At 46.0% G+C, this 18,918-nt stretch overlaps 7 protein-coding genes across 7 annotated transcripts; 5 read left to right on the top strand and 2 right to left on the bottom strand.

Annotated features, from left to right (window-relative positions):
• Positions 1–1,016: 1,016 nt before the first annotated feature.
• On the bottom strand, positions 1,017–2,177 carry VE01_00846 (uncharacterized protein). Its single transcript, XM_018270374.2, has 3 exons — positions 1,964–2,177; positions 1,762–1,909; positions 1,017–1,693 (listed from the first exon to the last, which is right to left on the bottom strand). Exons 1-3 carry the CDS (start codon positions 2,083–2,085, stop codon positions 1,085–1,087), a joined length of 879 nt encoding a protein of 292 aa, XP_018134636.1. The 5' UTR covers positions 2,086–2,177; the 3' UTR covers positions 1,017–1,084.
• Positions 2,178–2,789: 612 nt separating this feature from the next.
• Positions 2,790–5,186, top strand: VE01_00845 (uncharacterized protein). Its single transcript, XM_059463307.1, has 4 exons — positions 2,790–3,575; positions 3,629–4,112; positions 4,172–4,929; positions 4,991–5,186. The coding sequence occupies exons 1-4, from the start codon at positions 3,149–3,151 to the stop codon at positions 5,134–5,136; spliced, it is 1,815 nt and encodes a 604-aa protein (XP_059320071.1). The 5' UTR covers positions 2,790–3,148; the 3' UTR covers positions 5,137–5,186.
• A 471-nt stretch (positions 5,187–5,657) lies between these two features.
• On the bottom strand, positions 5,658–7,738 carry VE01_00844 (uncharacterized protein). Its single transcript, XM_018270372.2, has 2 exons — positions 7,255–7,738; positions 5,658–7,204 (listed from the first exon to the last, which is right to left on the bottom strand). The coding sequence occupies exons 1-2, from the start codon at positions 7,413–7,415 to the stop codon at positions 5,755–5,757; spliced, it is 1,611 nt and encodes a 536-aa protein (XP_018134634.1). The 5' UTR covers positions 7,416–7,738; the 3' UTR covers positions 5,658–5,754.
• A 1,170-nt stretch (positions 7,739–8,908) lies between these two features.
• Positions 8,909–11,086, top strand: VE01_00843 (uncharacterized protein; the record flags this gene model as incomplete). Its single annotated transcript, XM_018270371.1, has 1 exon — positions 8,909–11,086. One exon carries the CDS (start codon positions 8,909–8,911, stop codon positions 11,084–11,086), a length of 2,178 nt encoding a protein of 725 aa, XP_018134631.1.
• Positions 11,087–11,560: 474 nt separating this feature from the next.
• VE01_00842 (uncharacterized protein) lies at positions 11,561–12,723 on the top strand (the record flags this gene model as incomplete). The annotated part of the gene is made up of 5 exons (XM_018270370.1): positions 11,561–11,716; positions 11,786–11,852; positions 11,914–12,119; positions 12,193–12,502; positions 12,557–12,723. The coding sequence occupies 5 exons, from the start codon at positions 11,561–11,563 to the stop codon at positions 12,721–12,723; spliced, it is 906 nt and encodes a 301-aa protein (XP_018134632.1).
• A 69-nt stretch (positions 12,724–12,792) lies between these two features.
• Positions 12,793–13,441, top strand: VE01_00841 (uncharacterized protein; the record flags this gene model as incomplete). Its single annotated transcript, XM_018270369.1, has 4 exons — positions 12,793–12,904; positions 12,975–13,175; positions 13,231–13,359; positions 13,419–13,441. 4 exons carry the CDS (start codon positions 12,793–12,795, stop codon positions 13,439–13,441), a joined length of 465 nt encoding a protein of 154 aa, XP_018134629.1.
• Positions 13,442–15,417: 1,976 nt separating this feature from the next.
• On the top strand, positions 15,418–17,868 carry VE01_00840 (uncharacterized protein). Its single transcript, XM_018270368.2, has one exon. It carries the CDS (start codon positions 15,849–15,851, stop codon positions 17,778–17,780), a length of 1,932 nt encoding a protein of 643 aa, XP_018134630.1. The 5' UTR covers positions 15,418–15,848; the 3' UTR covers positions 17,781–17,868.
• Positions 17,869–18,918: the final 1,050 nt, after the last annotated feature.

Below are 18,918 nucleotides of genomic sequence, written 5' to 3'. Positions count from 1 at the left end.
CTCACCTCGTTCGGAGAGTAGAAGGTCAGCCATTTCTTGTACAGCTTGCGGCCGGGGCGGAAATCCACGTGAATCTAGGTCGAGGATATATTGAACGAGAGCTGACTCTTCGTACGGAGTCAAATTCTGCGAACTAGGGGTAGAGTCGCGTCTAGAAGTCATTCCTTCAATTCGTCGACGTAGTGTCGTTCGAGGTATATCGTACGATGCTGCAGCTACTCGAACACTACGAAACTGGCCTTGTTTAATTGCACTAATAGCCAATAGTATTCTACCCTCCTGATTAGAGGATTGGGTTTGTGTTGGTTGTGTCATATTGACTTCTGTTAAGTTGACGCGTTTTGGTGTTTTCGTGGGCCACTCGCTTGTGTGGGCCACTCGCTTGTGAAATACGTTATAGGTATATAATTATGTACTATTGCATAGGTAGAGTATAATAAAGTGCGCCGCTCGCTTAGATGCGCTGCTTGCTATACATGTACGTTACTAAAAGCAGAGAACTAATACCTATAATAGGCAAATAAAGTGCTAAGCAAGCGTAGGAGAGCTAAAAAAACACAGCTATAGCAAGGAGAAATAATTAGTTAAGAAGGAGCGCAGGAGCTATAGGACGAGAGGGATGTTATACAGTAGGTAGAGTAGGAAATTAGGGTGAGTAGTAGTTGGAAGCTAAGGGAAGAAACGCGTGCACGACGCTATAGAAAGTGTAGTAAGACAGGACATAATGCGCGCACTTGTTAGATTATAGTAGACACGTCTAAGAAAGAGTACTCTGAGTAGTTTCAATTAATTTCTAGTGTTGTGGTAGATTTATCTCAATCCTTGTGAGGTGGTCGTGATATTTTGGCCGGTTCGCTATACATGTACGTTACATAAGATCGATAAGTCCAGAAAACGTTGCAAAATAATCGTACTAGGAATTCTATGAAGCACTACATAAACACTCTAAATCTATACGTAAAGGGGTTTGTAGAGGTCATTTAGGCTTCAGGTGAGTCTTTGGGTTTAAGTGGTTCCTATTGTATATTTTTTTTTAGGCAGACATTCTGGGACTGGGCCCATTGAGCGGCGTTACTCGACACTGCTATATGTAGAATTCCTTTTCCTTGATGTACTTCATTGCGACAACCTTGTCGTGCCCAAAAATCAACTTGGCGTTGTACAACCTCTGCAACCTGCGTATCATGTTGAGGCTCCGATACCATGCGTTGTGGTCCCTAGCTAGTCCTCCATGAGGATGTCCTAGTTCGTAGTTCTCTACAATGTGGAACTGGTCGGTGGTCCAGATAAACGTACCATCCTGTTCCAGGTTGACTTGCATAATGCACAACCCCGGGGTATGCCCTGGAGCATGGTGCAGTGTGATTCCTTGGAAGAGATCAAGTTGCGATTCAGTGAAGGTGCTCCAGTTTAACTTCTCTAGGAGCATATAATGTCCAAGGTATACACCTAAATCAGCGCCAGTGGCGACAGCCCAGCAAGCATGCTTGAACTCTTCTTCGTGGACGTAAATGGGAACATCAGTGCCCACAAAGTGTTCTAGACCACCAGCATGGTCTAGGTGGAGATGACCCATAATGATTGCCTTTACATCCTTGATATCGTTTCCCGTAGCTTTAATGGCGGCTGGTAGTTTCTGTTTTTCTGAATACTCTGTGCGAGGAAACACATCAGTCAACGGAGGACCCCATTCCTATCTCCCAGTGTTAGCAATAAGTTATGGGAAGCGAGTTGAACCGCAGAATATAGCTTCTCACGAACCACATCGATATCCTCTGCACACCCGGTTTCGAAGAGAATGAGTCCTACACCAGGGTACTCAATAAGCGCTGAGAGAAGGATTAAATCGCGACATTTGTTCTGCGGGTTCTTATTAGTTAGTGTGGCAGCATTAGCGCCTCGCAGCAACCTTGGTTTTCTGTTTCAGTAAATTGTCCTGACTTGTTAACTCTCATAAACACACCATGACTCGTCAGCTTGCAACGTTCCAAGGTCCAAAATGTGCATTTTCGTTCCAACTGGGCACTTAAATGCCGGAACAGACGCATGCACTAGTAAGGCGGCAAGGTCGGTTTGGGATGCCATGGTAGAAATTGAGACGACAGAGTGGAGGCGTGAATATTAACGACGAAGCAAGCAAACAGATTTTGCACACTCGGAGAGGGAATCAATAATAGATCACTAAACTTCCCGAATCTTTACAATGTATGTGTGAGAGTGATTGATTCACATGTTGCTGGGAACTCGTCCCTTGATGCAGGCGTTGTGGGGTTGGTAGGGTGTGGGGCAACCTCGATGTTCTTTCTATATAGCCGTCCTTAACCCCTAATGCTCCTTGCTCGGCTATATGTGGCTTGCCCGGCTTACATGTTGACTGTGGGGCTGCATATTGGCTGAGGTTCGATGTCGGTGTTCAGATTCGGGAGGCATTGTTCCAATCCGACAGTGCAGACGACTCCAAATAATAAAATTGCGGAATGCGATAGATCTTTGGTAGCTTAGTGGCCGCGACGGGGATGCGGCTGTATAATGCACTGTGAGAGCAACTCCTGTCTGATTGTGTGAGGAAATACCCAACTGTATATGGGATTAAACTTGATGATCCTTAGAGCGTAATATGCCAAGTAGCATAAACTCCGAAGTTGCTGATTTGCCAGTCGGCTGTCCGAGGTGTGTGAGCTAGGAGCCAAGCCGGGACAACGAAGAAGTTGGAGATCCGTTTCCCCTCACTTGGAGAATGTGGGGTTGAAGTCAAGGACCCACCATTCGGACCAAATCCCGCGGGACATCAAACCTAGGGCACATCACACGATAATCGGAAGGACCGACGTACGTTATCATCTAAATTCTATCCAAGTTCTATCCGGGTGACGAATTCCCTGGAGCCCACAACCTCCAACGAATAGCCATAATTCATGGAAGAGTGGAAGAGCGGGGTATTGGAAGAGTAGAATAGTGGATTCACTGCCGACGGCTTTACCACTTTGGCCGAAATTCCTAGCTAATTCTGATAGGTTTGGCAGATATAAAAATAGCATTGTCTGCACACCTCCGAGCCATCATTTCTGAATTCTCTTGCCGTAACTGGTATTGTAGTTTTCCTATTTTGCCTTGCTCAAAAGAAGAGGGACGTTTCAAAGACGAAAACATGGCATCCGCTCCTAGTAAGATACTGCGAATTGCATCTGCCTCGGGCTCTGTGACGGACCGCAGGCATGGCTTTGCTGCTCTTGCAAAAGAAGAAGTTGTGTCATTCATTGTCGGCGATTGGATGTCTGAATATAATATGACAACAAGAGGGGCCGCAAAAGTCAGCGGAGCGGCATCATCCGCTGAATTCGAAGAGTGCTTCTTGGAGTCCATAACGCCAGCACTTCCGGATCTAGAGAGAAGGGGAATTAAAGTGGCTGTTAATGCTGGCGCCAGTGATACAAAGAAACTCTATGATACTCTATATAAGATTGTTCAAGAGAAAGGCCTTAAACTCAAAATTGCCTGGGTTGAGGGAGATGAGGTATCCGACCTCGTACAACAGGGCTTAGAATCTGGCGATTCCTTTCAAAGCTTGACGACAGGTATGTAAGCTAAGTTTTTGGATATCGAACGCTAGACTAAACTATATGAATAGGCAAAGGCATTTCAGACTGGGCCTTTGAGCCTATCTATGCACAGTGCTATCTTGGCTCATGGGGTATTGTCGAGGCTTTCAAAGAGGGAGCTGATATCGTGCTTTGTGGTCGAGTTGCAGATGCTTGTCCCACCATTGCTTGTGCTGCTTACACTTATCAGTGGGGCAGGGAAGATCTGAGCCAGCTTGCACACGCTTTCGTTGCAGGTCATTTCATTGAATGTAGTACTTACGTTACAGGAGGCAACTTCACGGGATTTAAAAGTCTTCCAGGGAAATCTCTCAACCTTTCATTCCCGGTAGTTGAAATTGACGCCGATGGCACATTCATCGTTACAAAACAGTTGAAAGGCGATGGCATCGTAAGCGTCGACACCTGCAAAGCGCAACTACTCTATGAGATCCAAGGCCCGTTCTACTACAACTCTGATGTTGTTGCCGAGCTGAGCAATATCAAGATCGAGCATGCGGGTGAAAACAGGGTGTAGGTCTCTAAAATATGCTTCCAAGGATGTATAGTACTGATACAGGTGATAATTATAGCCGTGTTACCAACGTTGGTTTTAAGAAAGCCCCACCAACCACCAAAGTTGGAATCACTGCCAAAGGTGGCTTCCAGGCTGAAGTACATTACTTCGGCTGCGGCCTTGACATTGAAGAAAAGGCGGCACTCCTAGAACGGCAGATTCGCCATCACCTGAACGAATCTAGCTATCACACCCTCAAATTCCGAGTCAATGGACGCTGCCCTTCCAACCCTTCCAGTCAAGATTCAGCGACTGTTGACTTCCGCATCTTTGCACAATCAAAAGACGAATCCGCGCTCTCTATAGAGAACTTTTTACGTCCATGTACCGATGTGATCATGGAAAGTTATCCAGGCGCGACTTTCGCTGTTGATAACCGACAAGCATTACCAAAGCCATATTATGAGTACTGGGTTGCATTACTCCCGCAAAGCGCCATCAGACATGTGGCCCATATGCCATTCGCCAATAAATCCGTTGCAATCCCGCCGCCGACAGACACTGAAGACTTCCTCTATCAGCAGCCCAGCTACGAAACCGAGAATCCTCTGCCATTTGGAAGCTGGGGCCCTACAACTCTTGCTCCTCTCGGATATGTTGTTCATTCACGTTCCGGCGACAAAGGTTCCGATGCTAATGTAGGGTTCTTCGTCCGAAATACTGACGAATGGGACTGGCTTCGATCAATCTTAACATTAGAAAAAATCAAAAATCTCCTTGAAAATGATTATGAGGGTAAACCCATCGATCGATTTGAGTTGCCACATATTCAAGGTAAGGCCAAGTTATTCTCCAATTCATACATGCAAAATTTGCTAAAGTATGTCTTTTCCAGCGGTACATTTTCTCCTGAAGGACCATCTGGATCGTGGCGTATCTTCAAGCTCAACATATGATGTACTAGGGAAGAATTTAGCCGAATACCTTAGAAGTAAACACGTCGAGATTCCAAACAAGTTTTTGGAGAGGGGCCGGATTTAAGAAGATTTCGCTGTTGTAGCCGGGAAAGGAACCATTATTATAGCTTAGCGTACATTATAGGTCTTCTCTATCATAGAAGCCTGCAAGGCTATACGAAATGCAGTGAAGAGTTTAACTTTAAGTTAGTGATGTGGGTTATAGGCGTTCGCAACATGCCATTAATTTTGCGCCCATAAATTAAATCGTCCGACACCTGAGAGATTATAAATCCTACAATTTATCTTATTGATAGCCAAACTATGCGCTAGGCAGACTAATTAGAGCAAATTCAATACCTCCTCCAGATTAATATAAGAATCAATTGATTGGTACATCAATAGGTTTCGATGCGCTTGTGTACTATCTGCTTGCAGCTATGGGTGGTTGCGAACGTACAATGGTTCTAGTCGTATCGTTTTTAATGTTCAAACCTCTCTGCAAACCATCCAAGTCTAATTGACGCTCCTGGAGAAATCAACGACTTACAAGGCGCATTTGAGCATAAATAAAATGTTTTCGGAGAGAATACTGATTGAATTGTTCATTTAGAGAAATGTTAACAAATACGCTTGTTACACAGAAGAATTCAGGGTAGGGCAATCAGCAATCTTCGAGCGCTGTAAGAAATCATATGGCAGTCTAGTAACCCAAAAAGCCCTTGTATCCTGCTCTGATCACATCATCAAGAACCATGCGGTAGTTTCCTAAACCTCCAAAGTAGAAAAGAACCGAGTGTTTTTTACCTGGTACATTGGCACCAAAGATCCATGAATCACCCTTCCGAAAGAGGCTATTTGCACTCATTTTGTCGCAAAGGTCAGTCCATTTCTCTTCCGCTTCAACTGTTGCCTCCACCACGGGTCTTTTGGTTCCGTTAATGAGAGCTGGAGCTTGATTATTCGCATGTGAAATCAGATCAGAGATAAATTCCACCTGTGTTTCAATGGTCGGTGGTAGATTGGTGAACGGTCCGTTCGGACCTAATATCATGAAGAGATTGGGGTAGTCGGGAACCGAAACACCTAGATATGAGCTTGGACCTCCTGCCCACCGCTCCTTGAGTGTCACCCCTTTGCGACCCCTGATTGGAATGCGGGTGTAGTTGCCATCAACGGCTTCAAACCCTGTTGCGCATATTACCACATCCAGTTCATGCTCAGTGCCATCACTGGTTACAATCCCTTTCTCTGTGAAATGAGTTATAGGCACTTCTTTAATGTCCACGATGTCGACATTGTCCCGGTTAAATTTCTGATAGTAGCCTGTGTCGCATAGGGGTCGTCTTGCATAGTAGTCGGTAGGTATTAATTTGCTCGCCTTTACCGGATCTCTGACTGTGGCACGTATTTTCCTTCTAATAAAGTCTGCAGCTTCCTTATTCGCTTCTTCGTCGTATGAAATGTCACAGAACGTGCCAAACATAAATCGGAAACCATTGCCTTGCTGCCATGCCTCCTCAAAAATCTTCTCACGTTCTTCGCTGCTGACACTCATCGTAGGGTTTTTACTCTCCTCGAAACCAAAAGCGAATTGGCTGTTCTTGGCTTGCTTCCAGATATCTTCGTACGAGTCGTTGATCTCTTTGCGATATTCCGGCGTCGCGACAACGTCTCCGGATGGCACAACGTATTGAGGCGTTCTTTGGAAGCACAGTAAGTGCTTGACTTCATCCGCCAATGCAGTGATGACCTGCACGCCAGTTGAGCCACTCCCAATAACTCCAACTCGCTTTCCTTTGAAATCATGCGTTTTGGGCCACGATCCAGTATGGTAGAGCTCGCCTTTAAATTGGCCGATGCCAGGGTAGTTCGGGAAGTTTTGTCTAGAAAGAAGGCCGACTGCAGTGACGAGGTATTTGGCTGCTAGCTTTTGACCTGTACTGGTTTGAATCACCCACAGGTCGGAGCTGTCATCCCAGTCAGCTGATATGACTTCCGTGTCAAACTCCATGTACTGTCGAAGTCGATGGCGCGTAACAACGTGCTGTAGATACGCCAATACTTCCGCCTGACGCACATAGGTACGCTCCCATGGGTATTGGCGGAGGTCATCCAAATCCCACGAATAGCGATACAGGTGGGAGCCGGTGCTATTGTTCGTCAGCGACGGGGAAACTGTGGAGGAAATGGTTCATCGTACTCGCTCATAGCCCCAGGGTACCGGTTCCAATACCAAGTTCCTCCAACATCGGAGGCTGCCTCTATCACTTTGACTGATAGGCCTTGGTCGATTAATTTCTTGCTCATATAAATCCCTCCGAAGCCTGCACCAACAACAATTGCATCGAAATCTTTCTCCATCCTCTGATTTCCGACTGATCTTAAATTGTGCCTGTTAAAAGTCTTGCTACAAGCGAGTGGCGTGTTCACTGGTAAAAAGGACGTTCAGCTCAGTGCAGTTAATTGTATTAAATTCAGCTAAGGTCGAGGTTTAAGTAAGTTATGTTTCCCCGCATCCCCATGGAGAGAGCTAGAATAACAATTGTTAGACCGATTGGGCTGCCTTCGGTCATTTTCCGATCGATCACGTAGCCTGAGGCTATGATGCCGATAGACTTTGGTTTGGTTGTGATGTCCTGATGGAAGCAACCACGCGAGCTGGCCCGGCTACTCCAAAATTGAAGTAGCCGCGGGCAACGACCTGGCAAACGGAGGTGAGCCCCCGCATCGGCTATATGATGTCGCGAGCTAAGTGGCCCATATGGCTATCTGGTGCCATTCCTTTCAAAATCTGATCTGTAGCCATCAATAACTATAAGTTTCGAGAAATATAACACCGCAGTTTTTCTCAAAATGGGCTCAGAAGTGGTTGTTATTCACACGCTATTCGAAAGTCAAATGCCCGATGGTAGGTTTCTGAGATTGCGACTATTATTGACATGTTACCCACTAGAAGAAATAGTTAAAAGTATATAGACCTCGTCGAAGACATTATAGATAATTATACCAGAGGGATGGAGGAATATTCGATAGGTCGCCACTAACCCGCCTTAAAACTGTTCTGCTCTTTATTCAATATCCTAAGCTAGCTTCTGTAAGTTACATCCCTACGAACCAAGCGTGCATGATTAAACAATTAATATAGACTTTATCATTTGAATTTGCTAGCCTATCTCCACTAGATTGAGTAGCGTGCACAAAACTCTCTTGCGAAATGGGTTTTGTGAGTTAGTGGCAAAATGTCTTGGTGAAGAAGGGTGGAGGCGTGCGTAAAGAACAGTTGCAATACATTGTAACCAATCCGCCCAGATTTGGGTTGCTATACTATATACGAGCCAAGGATTTTGGCCCGAGGCAATATTTCAACAAAAAAATGCCTACAGTACGTACTGCAAAGCCGGCCTTGGCATTAACAGGGCAGTAACAGTCACGAGGTTGTTCAGTAAGACTCTTCGCATTCTATTCAAACTGAACGCTGACCCTCCTCCCGAGGTTAGCCTTCCCACTTTATAGCTCAAAAGCAGGTATGGCCCTATCTTGAACGTATGATTAATCCTTTACGTCCTGCACGTGACACCTACCCCGCTGCAAGCACTTCCCAACAACGACGTTCCACATGAGATTCCACTTACCACACGCCCAAGTTAGCATTTCACAAAGGTATTACGATGAACAATATCTTGACGCCCTGTGATTGACCGTATTTCATTGGGAGCAGGTTGCTAATGAAGGGATACCCGGCTAGTGGAAAGGAACAACAACGCAAAAGTCTAACTCCTCGTTGATCTACCGGGACTACAAGACCTTGTGGTAAAACAAGTACGGACGACTTCGTAAGTACTGATCGGGGCAATATGCAGGATAGAACCAACAGAGCTCGTCTCAGAGCGTCTAAAGCCTGCAGCAGATGCAATCAGCGCAAGGTTAAATGCGATGCGGCGCAGATCGGTGTGCCTTGCAGTCGCTGCCAAATGGATCATGTCAATGACTGCACGTTGATTGTTTCCAAGCGTGGAATCTATGATAGAAAGAATGCGCAAAACCGTCATCAATCCTTTGACCACCCATCAGCAGTGGGTAGATCTACCCCACCAACCGACCCTCAGGACATGCCCCAAGCGAATTTTGGAACTATAACTAGTACCAGGGACACACCCATAAGGGCACGTAACCGTTTGCGTGGCGATCCCCAACCAGAGAACTTTTCTGGTTTCTCATCCCATGTATCTCCAAATTCGATTCAGGTGAACGACTCTACGCCTTCAGAGAGCCCCGGCGCAGAGGAAGCCTCTAGCCGCGCACCGAGGATACTCACAAATTCGAAGGCTAGCTCATTGACAGAGATGTTCGAAGAATTCCTGAAACAACAGAACGAAAGCACGCTGGAAAGGCACGGAATAGTACTCCCTGGCGAACCGTCACCATTGACATTCGCACTCGAGGAGTTTCAACGTGGAAAGAACCAAAGGCTGTATGATGTGCACGACCATATCGGCGAGAGTGCATCCATGACTGTGATTATGCAAGATGTCCATCCACCCCACTTGGATATAAACGATATCACGTATCTGAAGGCAAAGGGCGCATTCGAATATCCCAAAAACGACACAGCGGATACCTTTCTGAGCTCATATCTTGAAAGATTCCACCCACTTTACGCTATAGTAAAAAAGTCCGAGTTCCAAACAGCGTACCGCGAACGAAAGCTCCCATGGCTATTGCTTCATGCAGTTCACTTTATCGGCGCAACCTTTTGTGATTCCTCCTCGATACACCAATTAGGGTTCAAATCAAGAGCCGAAGTGCGGTCTTTGTACTATGAAAGGGCAAAGGTTCTGTTTACCGTGGGCTATGAGAAAGACAAAATCATTTTGCTCCAAGCAGCCATTATGCTCAGCTTCATTGGGCCTCAGTTAAAGCACTATTGGAACCCGTGTAGCTGGATTGGGTTTGGAGTGACAATCGCGGTGTCTCTCGGTATGCACAGGTCTGCTGTGTCTGCAAACGCACACTCCAATGACAAGGGTTTACTACGACGCTTGTGGTGGACTCTTTCAGTTCGAGACGCATATTTGTGTACGCTGCTTGGCCGATCCTTCCGACTTAACATGTCGCTGTGTGACACAGAACCATTGTCATGCGCTGACTTCGACGATGACACAGCCTGCTCCCACCAAGACTCTGATTGTAGCTGCAAGCATTCAATCTACTATCAAATTCAAACGGCCAAACTCTCTCTCCTCTTACGAAATGTTGTCTATTACCGTATAGGTCCAGTACGTGGCCTAACGACGTTGGATGATCTACAAAGTCAATTAAAGAATTGGCAATCAGAACTCCAACCAGCAGTAAATTGGTCTCAACATAACGGACCACTCCCCACATTCGCCGTCATTCTCAAGATCCTGTATAACTATCACCTCATTCTCCTACATATGGCGGAACCCAAGCAACCGGTGTATTCTACCTCTCAAACAGCACTCGACAAGATTCAGTCTTCTCTAGTTGCAGAATCCGCGGCATCTGCTATAGCATCAACTGCAGTCACAATCATGACCAAGTCCGTCATATTTGCACTACCGCACGAACTTTTCCCCGCGTTCTTCCTTGCAGGGATTATTCTTTACAGACAAACACGGCAACCCGATCCGGCCGTCGCAGAAGTAGGGCAAGCGTCTCTTGACAATTGCCAGATTGTGCTGAATGAGGCCCGTGAATCCTGGGATCCATGGAATTGGGCCATGCGGATCTTTGAGTTTCTTCTGTCGAGCTCCAGCATCAGCACAGGCGACACGCAGAATAGAGTGAGTCGGCAGGGAATCGATGTCAACGATGAGCTTCCGACCGTTTCGTGTACCGCAGCTACTGAAACCGTGCATCTGCCGTTGACAGACCAACTTAATACTTTTATACCCTCGTTCGACTGGAACGCAGCGTTTGATGCGAATGGAACAGATCATTTAGAGGATTTTATGCTGCTACCTAACTGTTGGCTTTCCGCGGCAGAGGACTGGCAAAATGTTCATTTATAGAAATAGCCTTGGTAATTAATCAGCAGGACGCGGAGTCTTGGGAGATTATAGTAGTAATATTATTGATGACTTGCTAGTCCAATTTAGATTCCATAAAAGTGGTTGACTGACCCGGTCCGAGTATGGGGTACGTACATGTTCTTATATTCCCAACCAACCCTTTAAGTTCGGTGCAACAATATGATTAAATCCTTTTGTCTTGTCATGTGACATCCTTTTTCCAAAATAGCTGAGTGCCCAAAACGCCAAAACGCTGACGCAAACCACAAGCTCCAGATCATCGTATTTTGAGAGATTTCCTTGCAAAAGGTTCTGGATTCAATCAGCGGGACCCCGCGTGGAGAAGTCAATGGTGACACTTCCAACTCGGTCGATCTACCTGCGATAGACCCTCGCCAAAAGGAATAAAAGGGTTATGAGAATCCCATTCTCGCACAACCACTGATCTACAAGGCAGACAGGATGAATGCACCAATGGACAACAAGACAGAGCACACAGTTACAGACGAGGTCCAGCATATCGAGGACGACCACAACTCACTCGAAATGTCCAACGAAAAGCCTACTTTGGTCCTGAAGTCAGAGCAGGATAAACTTAGTCAATGGCAGACGGCTTGGAAATTTCGAAAGGTAGAGGAGATCATCGACACCCTAAATCCCCTTGGCTTGCTGCAACATTATAATGGCTGACTTTAGCAGGCCGTACTCATCTGCAACCTCATGTGTATTGCAGCAGCAGCAGATGGATACCAAATCAACTTAAATGGTCATCTCAAGTTCACTTATACGCCTTCTCATTCTTAGATGTGCTAACAATGGGTTTGCAGGTGGCATCATCGCCAATCAGGGATTCACTCAAAAACTCGGATTTCCAAACAGTGAAGGCGTATATGCGCTGAAGGCCCAGTATACTTCCCTGTGGGGAGCTATGCAATCTCTCGGTCAACTGCTTGGCCAGCTCCTCCTAAACCCCATCTCGGACAGGATCGGCCGAAAGATGACCTTGTACGTGTTATGGGTCATACTGGCTGGCGTAAGTGACCACCTCTACTGTCAACCGTGAAGGGAAAAAAACAATGTCTAACTGGAATACTATGTGCATACAGTCTCTCGTCATTGAAACCCTCGTTCGCGACTGGAGCGATTGGACTGGCGCCAAGATTCTTGCGGGTGCTGGTGTCGGCGCCATTCAAGCAACACTCCCTGTTTATATCATGGAATGGGCACCAGCCAACATTAGAGGCGCTATGACTGTCACATACGGTTTCTGGAATACGATTGGGAAATTCCTCGCAAACCTAGTTCTCGTGCTGGTTCAGAAGAACAACCCCATGGACTACAAACTGCCGATTTTGACACAGTGGGCGCTCTTGGGTATCATGCTTCCCATCTTTATCTATCTTCCCGAGACTGCTGGTGAGTCAGCTTGATGCCCATTGCCATTTCTCTTCGTTACTGATACTTCTACAGCATACTTTGCTGCCAGAGGCCAAGACGAGAAAGGCAAAGCGACCCTTCGTCGCGTGAATGGCAATGTAGAGGGCTATGATGTCGACGCCGAGTATGCTATTATCAAGAATACCATCCTGCATGAGCGCGCGATCGATGAAGAAATAGGAGGCGCAAGAATAAGCTAGAAGCGAATACTATACTCTTATGTCGAATGCTTCAAGGGAACAAATCTTCGCCGCACTTTTGGCGCCGCCATGCCCTCGTTTGCCCAACAGCTCTCTGGATTGTCGTTTCTTAACACCTATGCCAGCCTTTTCTTTAAGCAGAGTGGTTTCAAAAATGCTTTCCTCATTACAACCATTCTTTGTAAGTTGTCCTCAGAGTGCCTTTGTTTTCTATGAGAACTACGTTGCTAACTATCTTGTCTGGGTCGAAGGCTGTATTCAACTGCTTGCTGCTATTTGTCTAGTACTAGGTTCTGACATTATCGGCCGCCGACGGCTGACCTTGGTCGCTCTTGCTTTTTGCATGATCACATTGTTCATCGTCGGGATCCTTGGACTCGTTCATCAAATGCAGCCTTTAATGAACTTCCTCATTTTTGTTGCATGTGTCTGGTCGTTCTTCAACAGCATTAGTAAGTTCTCCAATAAGCCATAGCATGTAGCGCAAATGACTAATATTGACTACAGCCGGGAGTCTGGGAGGTGCGTTCATTGGTGAAGTTGCTTCCCAGAGGCTTCGTGCCAGAACGGCTGGTGTTGCAATGGCCATGTCTGTTGTTATCGGTCTCATTTTCAATACTACAGTCCCGCTTATGCGTAAGTTCTTTCAACGACGATGGTATGCTTCGCAGAGGAAAGAATCTAATAGTTCATAGTCGATGTCAATGGCGCCAACTAGGGCTACAAGTCCGCGTGGCTCTTCTTCGGCACCGGTTTGTTTGCGTTTGCTGGACTCGTATTCTACCTTCCTGACTGCTCCCAACGCAATGCTGCGGAAATTGACGAGATGTACGAGAAGCATGTGCCGGCCTGGGGAATGCAGAAATATGTCACGAGTGTCCAGCAAATGGTCCAAGCAAATCATTAGGACGATGATTATTGTCGTAAAGCCCTAGTTGCAGACAATGAAAGAATATGTTCCGCCCGATCGTGAGTTAAACGCGCTCATGAGCGGGCACAGCTCACGGTTGGGCCGTAATAGATATACTTAGCTGTACTATCAAAATTGAAAGGTCACTTGGACCGCTTATCTTACGTGTTGATGGTTTCTAGTGTCCGATCGAATTCGTGGTTATCGGCGTTACAATGTTAGAAAATCGAAGAAAGGTACGAAGAAAGGCCACTTAATACTATATAGTCCTTTATATCCACGCAAGTGTTCTACTACGGCGGTCCCATTGACCTATCACTTATACTTCCCCGACTCTTCATTTCTCTAAAAAACAATATTCGAATTGTGACCTAGATCGCAGTAAGAAGCCTCTACAAATATAGGACTCGAGGAGTGCCCTTGTACAGTGGGCCATTAAGTAGCCGAGCCATCTGAGCTAATGTTGCAATACAATACGTCTTGTGATGAGGGCGCGTTAGAAGGTATTTATATTTATATTTCAGATCAGTTAAATTATTTCATGCAAAGTTATACTCGTCTCAACCCTGCTATTGTGTTTCATTTGGCAAACAGTAGCGTTATGGCCCCATTCATCCTCTAAAAAACTAAACCTTAAACCTCCTATTGCTAGTATATTTAAAGACTCTGGGATATAATTAAAACTAAGTGGCATCTAGACATAGTCCGAAGTAACTTTGGCGAAAGGTATCATGCACTGCAGTATCAAGATCTGTCTCACTAGGGCATAGACATCCGTTCTCCGTTATCATAATCGGTAAGTGATAGCGATTCGATACCCAGTCCAGGAGCTTCCGAAGACCCTCTAGAGCTACTCGTAGCCAGTCCAAACCCAACGGCGGCCCAGTCTCCCTACTCTGACTATTAATAGGGTATTCTTCAATGTTTTGTGTCCAATCATCATCTGCTGACGGGCCTGCTAGCCCACGAGTGTATTTTGTGGAACAATGATTCACCCTATAAAATACATCGATAGACGTAGACTGACGAAGGTATTCTCTTTCTGAGGGCGTAAATTCTGGAAGGCGTGATCCAAGTTGATTCCGCATTGCGGCCGAATAATCTCCTCCTAAGAAAATAGGGTCTCCAAACCAGGCAATATCAATTCCATGCGGCGCTGAGCAGCCTCCATGTCGGCGGTTATTGTCCCATAACATGGCTCGTAAATATGATCGTTGAGAACAATGGATATTGAACCACGCTAGGAAGGCCGAAAATCATTTTCACACATTTGGATCACAGCAGCATGCGATATACTAATGGTATGTCCAACTCGTTGCAGTTTAGTCTTAGTGTCAGTGCCGGTTGCAGCACAATGTCCAGGCGCAAGGGTCGAGAGTCTCGTCGCATGCCGAAAACCATTTTGCAGACCATTTAGCTCGCGTTAGCTTTTACCGATGCTTACTGAACCAAGGCGCATGTGACATCTCGAAATGTTTAGGGGTGGAAATACACTAGCATCTCAGCTGTATGATCCGTCCCCCTGCAAGTTGATTTGCTATTTAGAGGGCATAAAAGCGGGCTTATAGACAGTTGAGATCTTATTAGTCGACTAAAACTAATATTCCGCGGAGTTCAAGATGTTGACAAGGTTCACCATTGAATTGAACCCCAATATCAGTTATAATGTGTTAGTCGTTTCTCTTTAGTAAGGCAGGCTAACCTTAAAACGGATGGAGACAAGGGCCCACGGAGTTTTACCATCCTATGTTTTCTCCACGGAGTTTTTTTTAGACGCGTCGGAACACTAGTCTCCAGCACCTATACGCGTTCAGCACCTATACGCGTTTAGCAGACATGGTAGGAGGCAAGGGAGCGAATCATCGCTATTTCAAAGTTTGGAGTACCCCTGGAAAATCTGGGGTCTGGGGACCCCAGATTTTCTATGTCGTGAAGTCCATACACTTGTGAACAATCTTGTGAACTAAATGATGGGTCTCGTATGCTGAAGAAACCGAACCAATCGAGAGTATAGAGAGCAACGATAATGCCTCTTGTGCCGTGAAAAAGCCAAGAAGGTGCAAACAGATTAGTCCGCAAACAGCTTTGACTAGGAGTTGGAATATATAAACCCCAATGACAGGACCCCCGGTTTATGGCATGATAGATAGAGCAACCAGCAACTTTTACTATCTCATCTTAAAGACGTCCTCATTTCCGAGTCCGTTGTCAGACCATGCGCTTCTCCGGCACTTCGCTGACCATTGCTGGTTGCCTTCTGGCCAGCATATCGGAGGCTAGCAAAAGTTCCAGCGCGTCTTCTAGCTGCCAACTTCATAACGTTGAAACATATCCTCCGCCTCCAGTCCCAGAGCCGATATCTATTATCAAGCTGCCCTTACCACCTTCAATCGTTAGCGATGAGGTTGGCGCGTGTACTAAGGATATCAACCCCAATGGCACTGGTTGTCTCCGGATTGTATTAACAGGAGACGATTCACTTCCCCAGGGAGGTACCTTCACCCCAGATGGTACGGCCATAGTTGTCACTGTCAACTTCACAGGCGCCCCAGCCCAGCCTGACCCTGCCAGTATATATAGCGGCGAGCACATCATTCTTCTCAAGACAGATAACACAACGTTTTCCAGTGGAGACCCATGGAAGTGCATCACTTGCGGCGTCCCTGCGGCGAGCCAGCTCGGCCGCAATAAAGATTTATTGGATTACCCTCGAGTCTTCAAGGACGGCAAGAGGTTTCTTGTGGGAACCAACATTGTCGAGACAGGTGGCTACCCGGTAGACAGCGAATTAGTCACGCCCAACAACACTTACATCTATCCTATCTACTGGCCGGTGACTGGTGACGGATCGGGCAGTACAGGAGCTATGCGTGAACTACGCCTCCACCCAGGCGACCACCACTTGTCCTGGAGCAGCTTCGACGGCAATGGACAGAACAGCTTCTACGGTCGGCTCACGTTCAATCCTGTGCCTACGACAGGGGAACCGCGGGTGCCGCGGTACGACCTATCTAACGTTAGCATTCTCCAGCCGGCCACGGGAAATGGGGTCCTCTATGCCGAGGGCAACGAGTTAAAGATTAATCAATCAGTCCCCGAGATTGGCGAGCTGCGCGGTTTTAGCGGTAGCGGCAAGGAGTTCACCTATATTGGCTACCCTATGGAGGCGTGCAACTTCGATGGTTTTGCTGTGAACTTGTTGACTGGTGCTGTCCGCCGCTTGACTTCGCACCCAGAGTACGTCGATCCAATGGACATCTCGGCTGATGATGAGTGGACAGCAGTCCTGGATACGCGTGGAACGGATCGTCAAATGTTCATGTCAGGCATGCGGGGGATCCCACCGCTATCTGACCTTGTTACATCCGGTATCTGCGCTTCGGTTCGAAACAATGGCATGCGCCGCTTCTTCCGGCCGATACTGATTGATAAGTATGGCGACCGAGGTGACTACTTTGGCCAGACGATCAACGCTGGTGGTGATGGTAGTCCCGGATCCATAAACGATCCTAACTGGAACGCCAGGGCGGACCCGCAGTTCTCTCTTGATGGCACTCGCCTGATGTACTACGAGACGCTCGTCAAGACACCCGCCTGTGGTGGTGAGAATCCACTTCCGTGCCCTGTATCAACCGAGCCCGACGGACGCACTACGCGTATCATGATTGCAACATTTACCAGTCGCAAGCCGTATCCGGTGCCCAAGTTCGACATCGGTCCCGATGTTATTCCTTGGGCAATACCCTATGTTCCTGGCATGGAACTGCCGGTACGACAGTCCATTTCGCCGGGCAAGTACACCTACAAAGGCAAGCACTGTGGCTACGCTGACGTGGCCATCTATGCCAACGCCAATTCAACCCGTTTCAACCGAGTCAGGGTTGATCTCCACAACCTCTCTGAAGACGGAGAGAACATTCTAAATGGATTTGAGGACATATCACTGGAGTACCTCGATACTTGGACCGTTCTCAACGACTGGCGTTCCAACATTGTTCAGCGGGGAAAAGTCAAAGGCGTTAAGGAAACTAGCCCTGGTGGATTTCAAATTCAAATGAACCTCCGAAAGAATTTATTGGAGGCCAATGGCACCCTAACAACGACACTTGATGGCAAGACCTACTATCAGCCAAAGAACAACGCGTAGGGGACCATAAGGACTCTTGATCCAACCTAGTCAGACATTACCTTCTTTTCTTCCCTTAGCCTCTACTCTAGCCTTAGACCATAGCAAGAAAAGATATTAAAACGGCTATTTAAGTCCCTAGGGTGACGGAAACGGTGCCTGAAATATAGCTGGATTTGAAAACTGTGCGCGAGTAGATTAACATATATTACGACTGTCGTTTAGGGAATTTGCAACAACAGTCCCTATGTATTATATAGAGGTCATATGTTGTTACCTTTTGGTTATACCTAACTTATTTATCTCGTCTATAGTAATTATTAAAGCTTTATGAATTAAGGCTCGCCTACTTGCTAAAGTATCTGTAGATACCTACTTTACCTATAGAAGATTCTGATCTTATGAAGCCTAATATTAGCCCTGCTACCTAAGTGTCATTTACTAACTTATTCTAATATAGGGGGTTCTAAAGAGTAAGTCTAATGAAAGTGATTTGAATCTTTAGCTAATTGTCTAAGGAGAGACTGCTCCTACTAGGTGCTCGTCAATAGATGGGTTTAGTAAGTGTAGGCATTATGCTTTCTCTTCGTTAAGCTCATTAGATGCCTTAGAATCTAGTTTCGTTAGTATTTCTAAGATCTATATAAAAATAGAATCTACTTATACCTTAATAGTTCTGTTAATAGCGTTATGAGCTAGCTATAGGAGGATACTCCTAACGTAGTAGATGCGTTCTACCTACATAGTTTAGATCTTGCTAAAATGATGTGAATAATAACTAGGTACTTACTATTGCTTTACTAAGCACTTTAAGGTATATAAAAGGCACAACCTTAAGCTCGTATAGAAAGTCTCGTGCAATTTCTAGCGTTCTAATTACCTATAACGGTTGATTTTTATCTAGCCCTATAATGGAAGGGATGTTATACCTAATATATTTTTCTAAGATGACAATTTTTAAGTAATGAAAAACCGTTATAATGTTACTCCTTTGCGTCTAAAAGTAAGTTCTATAGTATTTAGCGACATTGTCGTTAGTAAGCTTACTAGGAGCGTGAAGATACTATAGCTAGGCTAGAATTTCATCTACTATTCCTATAAAAACTATGTATACATTAGCTAGCTATGTTAATTCAAGTAATTTAGTATCCTTATTTAT

The sequence above is a fragment of the Pseudogymnoascus verrucosus genome, assembly GCF_001662655.1.
Source record: "Pseudogymnoascus verrucosus strain UAMH 10579 unplaced genomic scaffold scaffold_2, whole genome shotgun sequence".
Classification (NCBI taxonomy): domain Eukaryota; kingdom Fungi; phylum Ascomycota; class Leotiomycetes; order Thelebolales; family Thelebolaceae; genus Pseudogymnoascus; species Pseudogymnoascus verrucosus.
This window is presented reverse-complemented; position numbering and strand designations above follow the sequence as displayed.

Coding starts and splice junctions, on each gene's coding strand:
- VE01_00846 (XM_018270374.2), bottom strand. CDS start 2,085: ATGGCATCCCAAACCGACCTTGCCGCCTTACTAGTGCATGCGTCTGTT. Junction 1,910..1,963: donor TTGCAAGCTGACGAGTCATG/GTGTGTTTATGA, acceptor CAGAAAACCAAG/GTTGCTGCGAGGCGCTAATG. Junction 1,694..1,761: donor GTGCAGAGGATATCGATGTG/GTTCGTGAGAAG, acceptor ACTGGGAGATAG/GAATGGGGTCCTCCGTTGAC.
- VE01_00845 (XM_059463307.1), top strand. CDS start 3,149: ATGGCATCCGCTCCTAGTAAGATACTGCGAATTGCATCTGCCTCGGGC. Junction 3,576..3,628: donor CTTTCAAAGCTTGACGACAG/GTATGTAAGCTA, acceptor CTATATGAATAG/GCAAAGGCATTTCAGACTGG. Junction 4,113..4,171: donor CATGCGGGTGAAAACAGGGT/GTAGGTCTCTAA, acceptor TGATAATTATAG/CCGTGTTACCAACGTTGGTT.
- VE01_00844 (XM_018270372.2), bottom strand. CDS start 7,415: ATGGAGAAAGATTTCGATGCAATTGTTGTTGGTGCAGGCTTCGGAGGG. Junction 7,205..7,254: donor TACCCTGGGGCTATGAGCGA/GTACGATGAACC, acceptor GACGAACAATAG/CACCGGCTCCCACCTGTATC.
- VE01_00840 (XM_018270368.2), top strand. CDS start 15,849: ATGCGCTTCTCCGGCACTTCGCTGACCATTGCTGGTTGCCTTCTGGCC.